The 7,751-nt window shown below is 41.7% G+C and overlaps 1 protein-coding gene across 1 annotated transcript in view; it reads right to left on the bottom strand.

Annotated features, from left to right (window-relative positions):
- Window positions 1–522: 522 nt before the first annotated feature.
- The window catches only part of LOC121539569 (cohesin subunit SA-2), a 29,344-nt gene continuing 22,115 nt past the window's right edge, over window positions 523–7,751 (bottom strand). Inside the window, 2 exon segments of the mRNA XM_041848164.2 lie at window positions 523–3,120; window positions 5,750–5,827. Of these exon segments, the coding sequence (XP_041704098.1) occupies window positions 3,097–3,120; window positions 5,750–5,827 (102 nt within the window). The 3' untranslated portion in view covers window positions 523–3,096.

Here is a 7,751-nt window from a genome sequence, read left to right as displayed (position 1 = left end):
AGTTAGTAGAATACCAAAAGTGGGATTGAAGTTTTCTGTTGTTGAATCGACTCTGTTAACAGTAGCTAGGCATGTACAATATATACACTGAACACAGGCAACACAGGCTGCTCAGTCCATTAACAGTAAGACACACCATCTATATATACTGAACAAAGGCAAAGCAGCTCTGACACAGAGTCTCGTGACGGGGCCACCCTTCCAAACTTCGTCTCGTTGACTCATGAAAAGAACAAAACGTGAGACGCCTGGGCTTCAAAGGCTACTCTAACTGACACTTGATAAATTCATGCAACAAGAAAACCCAAACATTTTGGTGTCTGGGATTTATGTGCTTTCAAAATGGCCCCTTATTGCCTATATAGTCCACGGGGCTCTGGCCAGAGGTAATGTAGGGAATAGGGTGTTGTCATTTCTGAGGAGACATCACCCCCTTGTGGCGATGAGTAGCTGTGGTTAAATAAACTAAAATGGTTTATTTTCAAACAACGCTAACTGATTAAATAAATCACAGCACTCATGTCGACTTGGTTTACTTTTATTCAAAAAGTGACTGTCTCCAGACAAGTAAAAATCTGAGCGTGAGTGACAATAGGATGGGGAACAAACAATACCGCGGAAGTGTGTGTGTGTGTGCGCGTGTGTGCATATATTTATATATATGAGAAAAAAATTTAAACACATACATAATGGCCAAAAAGGAAAAACACAAATGAAAATAAAGCTTGATGTTTGTTTTATATACAGGAAGGTTAAAATAAAAGGAATTATACCAATGTAGTGGTAGTAAGTGACAAAACAAAAGCCACAGTAATTTTTACTCCAAAATATTTACTTACATAAAATAATAATTAGGTAAAAACACACAGGCTGTTATATCTACTTCATCAACGTCACATCTGGGCCATCTCTAATGTTTCCTGTCATCATAACAACCCCAATAAACACCTTTCATGGCTACCTCTGACATGGAAGAAAAGTAGTGAGAGAAAACGATTTAGAACCTGTCCAGAAACAACCCTTAGCACCCTAGTCTCATGATGCCATCCTTCCAAATCTCGTCTACAGGAGCTTTCCGAGGCTACCTCAACCCTAACCCCTAGGTGCTAGTGTAGATCTGAAGTAATCTGATGTAATCTGATGGGTATTAGCATTCCTATCAGATATACACACACAGGTGCCTTGGAGAGTCTAAGTATATAGGTATAGAATGACTAGAATGGGGAAAAAGCGCCCCTTAGACCACATCAATTTTATTCTAGCAATACAATTTCTATGGAGCTAGGGGCCGTTTCTAGAACAGGGCAGTTGATTTCCTTCCACTATAGCATGTTTAAGGCTCAGGCATGGAATGATTACAAAGTAGATAGATTTACCTCAGTAGACAAAACATTTCATTAAAACATTGACAACATAATAGTTCATGTAACATTTAAGCTTTGTCTAGCTGCCAGAGTGCTGCTACTGTTGAGAAATGTCCCAAATAGCACCCTATTCCCTATATAGTGCACTACTTCTGACCAGGGCCCTTAAGGAATATAGGCCCTGGTGAGGGCACAACAGGGAATAGGGTGACATTTGGGATGAAAACAATCTCAACCTTTCTATAGGATTATACTGATCACTGGCTTTAAGTTAGTTACACAGTTTTATATTGTGGAGTTTCACCACAGGACATTATTATTACTCATGATGTTGATGCTGTAAACCTTAAAGCTGAAATTTCATAAAGCCAGATTTTTTTTTCATGATGAGTCTTATCCAAACTAATTTACACGTAGGAAAAATGGTAGAAACCCCAAGACGTTAAGAAAAAAACAACATAAAAATACAAATTTAAAAATCTTCCGACACATGACTACCCATGCTTTTTATTTTAAACAGTTTTACTTACATTTCTGAAACCTTAACTTTTTAGGTTGAACATTTTAATTTAAAAAAAAGCACAGTTATAAAATCAGCACCGATTCATATATAACTTTATTTAAAATGTAGAGATAGCTATTTCAACACTAAATATGCTGGATTTGGAGAAATTTATTTTCTGTGTATTAACATGCTGCTTGCTTGTCTCTGAGTCAGCACAGTGGTGGCACTACCAGAGAGAAAATTGCCTCGCTGTCCGTCGGGAGAGAAGTCTCTACAGATAGGGAGAAGGGTCCAAATCTTTGGGTAAGCTTCGGGACTTGTGTGACAGCCTAGTTCCTTGTTAAACACTGGGGGGATGCGTCCCAAATGGCACCCTATATAGTGCACTACTTTTGAGACGCACCCTGGGCCTCTTCACAGCAACTACAGGGGTCCTCAGTCAGACTGAATAGAAACACCGGACCCACACACAGTCGGATATGACGAAGAGACCTTCAAGAAACTATCCTGAAGCATTTACAACAGTGTGGGGTTATTTCTACTCGTATGAAGGAATCTGCTCTTGGAAAACGGTTGGGCCCTTTACTTGGACCAAGGGTTGGATGTGTGTAGCTACATCCATTACCATTACAGCTGATCTATTCAACAGGTCACCAACTGAACCTCCAGCAGTTGTCATCACAACCACAGAACCAACAGATTCTACTGACACGGGGGAAAGGAAAACTAAAAAACAGAAAATAGCATAAAGACCATGTCCATCCACTACTACCACAGCACAGCTAGCTAGCTTTCTACTAACAATCTGTTTATAAATTACTACACCACACCGGGTTACTCACTATACTAGCATAGAGACAGGGTTAGAACACATTTAAAAATGAAAGGTTCTTACATTAGAACTCATTCCATCTCCATTTGGAAGAAAAATTAAACATTCTAGAATGATGGAACTTTCTTCAGACTAAATGTCTCGAGGATACCTCTAGGTTTGAAACTGGTTTGCCACCAACTGAAAAGGGAAAAGCTTACCCAAGGATTATAAAAGTATTTTGTTTTCATTCAGTCCCATCTGAGCAAACAACACTGTGTGTGTGTGTGTGTGTGTGTGTGTGTGTGTGTTAGACCATGGAGTATAAACCAGAGAAAGAAGACTTCTGATTTGCATCTTAACTTCTCCATGAATACAAAATGCCTCTCCTCTTCTCTCCGTCTACAAAGACCAGTTTAAAACATGGACACTCCAAGGACCTGCAGAGAGAAAAGGTGTAATTACACATCTGTAAAAGCACTTAGCAACAACATGTCTGTCTTATGCATTACTATAGTGAGGTTGAGCAAACCGTCCAGATCTCGTCTTGACTCGACTATTGGAAGTCTGGAGAACTTCAGTATTTGATTTCATGTTTGAATGTAGCGCCATATGTCACGCTTGTAATTGATTAGCTCTGAGTAGAAATTAAGCATTTCCTTGTTTTAGTCGGACAACATTTTAGTAGCCTATGCAGCGTTAGTTTAGTATCTTATGCATGCTAGCTTGTTGCATCACTAGACCACCGTACTCCACCCCTTTTTATCATCTTCCAGAGGAGAACTTCCCCAGGCTTTCCAACAGCAAACGTGAAAGGAATGTATTCAACCAAATGAGTCTTCCGCATTTAACCCAACCCCTCTGAATCAGAGAGGTGCGGGGGGCTGCCTTAATCGATGTCCACATCATCGGCGCCCGGCTCGTATATTCGAACCAGCAATCTTTCTGTTACTGGCCCAACACTCTTAACCGCTAGGCTACCTACTGCCCCAGAATGTGTAAAGCCTGGGCTTCCAAGGCTAATATTACTATAAAGCAGGGGTTGGAACCAACATTATTTTCGAATAATTTAGTTCTGAACAGAACCATAATATTTTTTTGTTACGTTCCACTGTTCTGACTAGCAAAATCAAGTTCTGAACCGGTTCGAAACCAAAAATAAATTAACGGTTTATATTGTTCCTTTCTGAAATATATATATATATATATTTTTTTTTACATATAGCGCAACATTAAATTACATCACCAATCATGCAGTTCGGATAGAGCAGCTTGCTATGGAGCAGACAAGCTATAGATCAGTGAGTTGTTTACATGCGTGATGGAAAGACAAGTGTCGGGCGCGAGATGCAACTGAAATGTTGTGGGTGAGGAGAGAGCGAGAGAGGGTGGAGGAGGTTTGGCTTGAAGCGCTGGGCATCTTGTTATGACATGCATTATCTGAATTAGGCCTACAGAGGAGCGGCTTCTATGAAGGAAATGTGAACGTCTTTGAACTGCCGAGAGTTGGCTTAACGTTGGACCAGAGCTAGCTGGCTAACAAGCTTGTGTACAGAGCGGCACCAGAATTAAATTAAAAACACGTCTTACATTTCTGTAGTTAATAAATCCAATGTGAAACGTGATAACAACAGTATCCTTAACTAGCATTGAAAAAGTGTATCCATTCTTCTCTAATTAAAACATTTCTGAACCACGCTTGTAACGTCAGTAGCCTACTGTAGCCTACGCTTTGGAGGGGCAGGTAGGGAAAGGGAGATACCTAGTCAGTTGTACAACAATGCATTCAACTGAAATGTGTCTTCCTCATTTAACCCAACCCCTCTGAATCAGAGAGGTGCGGAGGGCTGCCTTAATCGACATCCACGTCTTCGGTGCCAGGGGAACAGTGGGTGAACTGCCTTGCTCAGGGGCAGAACAACAGATTTTTACCTTGTCAGCAACCTTTCGGTTACTGGCACAATGCTCCTACCAGCCAGCCTACACACGCAATTATTTGCAGCTGGCAGGCAGACACTGGAAGAAGTTGAGTGACGGAGTGAGTTTTTAACCGGTTCTCATGCTTTTAAAATAACGGTTCTGTTCCGGAACAGTATAGATCATTCCCAGTTCTGATTCTGTTCCCTGAGCTAGGGCAAAAAACTAAACGTACACCCCTTGGGGTCCTGAGGACCGAGTTTGGGAAACCCTGCTATAGTGGATCGCCCGGACCGCATTTTACGCTCATAAACCATGTCCTGGGACGTTCTAAGACGTTAACTATTTGTTTACAATTTGTTCAGTCATGTTACCTCATTAGCTAGCTAACAACCTGGTAACTTTACAATAAATCCAAACATTTGGGGGCAAAGAAAGCAAGGAAAAGGAATAGCTTCTTCAGGAGATCAACGATCACAGCAATGAATCTCTTGCATGTCATCACAAACCTGACATTTTAAAGAGATAGTGTACAATTTTCTATGTAATGCATCTCAATAGGAAAATGGTGCTTTTACACAATGTAGAAAACAAATATTCTACAAATGACTTCGGAATTTCAATGACAGGTATTCATATCAACATTTGAGCTTTTATAATAAACTCTCTTTACATATTAGTTTATTTATATTTTTGAGCTTACGGCACATGGTTTGTTGGTTAAGGGCTTGTAAGTAAGCATTTCACATAAAGGTCTACACCTGTTGTACACCATGTGACAAATACAATTTGATATTCCCTGGCGGTCTCCCGTCTCAGTACTAACCAGGCCGATCCCGAACAGCCGTGTTTAGGGTGATGGCCACAAACGTAGTGGCGCCTCAGCACAGAGGTGCAGTGCTCGTTACCTGTTAGTTTCTAGGGCACAATATGTGCTTTAAACATAGCTAGAATTCATATAGGCTGTATCTAAATCAAAAAAAATTTAAAAGGATTTTCTGGTGCTCCTAAATTTCATGTGTTGTCCTAACTTTAAGTTGGGCGCACCAGTACTACCAATGAAAATGTTTAATTTAGAGCCGTGTATGTATAAGGAAGAGTATTACTACACAGTAATAATGGTGGAGTATAAGAGAAGAGGGAGTTACTTACAGACTCGTCCATGATGGAACCAGGGTCAAAGTAGTCTGGTTTCAGCTCGGATCTCTCTCTCCTGTTCTTAGAGGGGGGCTGGAGAAAGGAGAGAGAAACAAATATGAAATTATTTAAATTCTGCTTATATGAGCGGATTGTGATAATTATACACTGAGCAAAAAAATGTTACGCAACATGCAACAATTTCAAAGATTTTACTGAGTTCCAGTTCATATAAGGAAATCTGTCAATTTAAATACATTCATTAGGCCCTAATCTATGTATTTCACATGACTGGGAATACAGATATGCATTTGTTGGTGACAAACACCTTTACAAAAAAAAGGTAGAGGCGTGGATCAGAAAACCAGTCAGTATCTGGTGTGACCACCATTTGCCTCATGCAGCGTGACATCGCCGTCACATAGAGTTGATCAGGCTGTTGATTATGAGCTTTGGAATGTTGTTCCACTCCTCTTCAACGGCTGTGCAAAGTTGCTGGATATTGGCGGGAACTGGAACACGCTGTCGTACACGTCGATCCAGAGTATACCAAACATGCTCAATGGGTGACATGTCTGGTGAGTATTCAGCTCATGGAAGAACTGGGACATTTCTAGCTTCAAGGAATTGTGTACAGATCCATGCGACATGCATTATCATGCTGAAACATGAGGTGATGGCGGCGGATGAATGGCACGACAATGGGCCTCAGGATCTAGTTCCTCTGTGGAGATGGGAGAACCTTCCAGAAGGTCATCCATCTCTGCAGCACTTCACCAATCAGGCCTTTATGGTAGAGTGGCCAGACGGAAGCTACTCCTTAGTAAAAAGGCACATGACAGCCCGCTTGGAGTTTGCCAAAAAGGCACCTAAAGGACTCTCAGACCATGAGAAACAAGATTCTCTGGTCTGATGAAACCAATATTGAACACTTTGGCCTGAATGCCAAGCGTCACGTCTGGAAGAAACCTGGCACCATCCCTACGGTGAAGCATGGTGGTGGCAGCATCATGCTGTGGGGATGTTTTTCAGGGGCAGGGGACTGGGAGACTAATCAGGATCGAGGGAAAGATGAACAGAGCAAAGTAGCGAGATCCTTGATGAAAACCGGCTCCAGAGTGCTCAGGACCTCAGACTGGGGCGAAGGTTCACCTTCCAACAGGACAACAACCCTAAGCGCACACAGCCAAGACAACACAGGAGTGGCTTCGGGACAAGTCTCTGAATGTCCTTGAGTGGCCCAGCCAGAGCACGTACTTGAACACAATCAAACATCTCTGGAGAGACCTGAAAATAGCTGTGCAGCTACGCTCCTCATCCAACCTGACAGAGCTTGAGAGGATCTGCAGAGAAGAATGGGAGAAACTCCCCAAATACAGGTGTGCCAAGCTTGTAGCGTCATACCGAAGAATAATCTAGGCTGTAATCGCTGCCAAAGGTGCTTCAACAAAGTACTGAGTAAAGGGTCTGAATACTTATGTAAATGTCAGTTTTTTTTTTTTTATACATTTGCAAAGATTTCTAAAAACCTGTTTTTGCTTTGTCATTATGGGGTATTGATGAGTAGATTGATGAGGGGAAAAACAATTTAATCCATTTTAGAATAAGGCTGTAACAAAATGTGGAAAAAGTGAAGGGGTCTGAATACTTTCCGAATGCATTGCATCTCTGTGCATTCAAATTGCCATCGATAAAACTCAATTGTGTTCGTTGTCCGTAGCTTATGCTTGCCCATACCATAACCTCACCTCCACCATGAGGCACTCTGTTCACAACGTTGACATCAGCAAACCTCTCGCCCACACGACGCCATACACGCTGACTGCCGTCTGCCCGGTACAGTTAAAACTGGGATTCAGCGTGCCAGTGGCCATCGAAGGTGAGCATTTGCCCACTGAAGTTGGTTACGACTTCCAAAATCTCTAAAGCCGGGTGTACACTACATAATTTTGGCCCCGGTTGAGCTGTTCCAGACAAGTTTTTGAGATCAGAGACAAAATCCCCATGTCGTTGCCTA

Source organism: Coregonus clupeaformis, chromosome 35 (assembly GCF_020615455.1).
Source record: "Coregonus clupeaformis isolate EN_2021a chromosome 35, ASM2061545v1, whole genome shotgun sequence".
Lineage (NCBI taxonomy): Eukaryota > Metazoa > Chordata > Actinopteri > Salmoniformes > Salmonidae > Coregonus > Coregonus clupeaformis.
The sequence above is the reverse complement of the archived record's forward strand: the minus strand, read 5'-3'. Positions and strand labels throughout refer to the sequence as shown.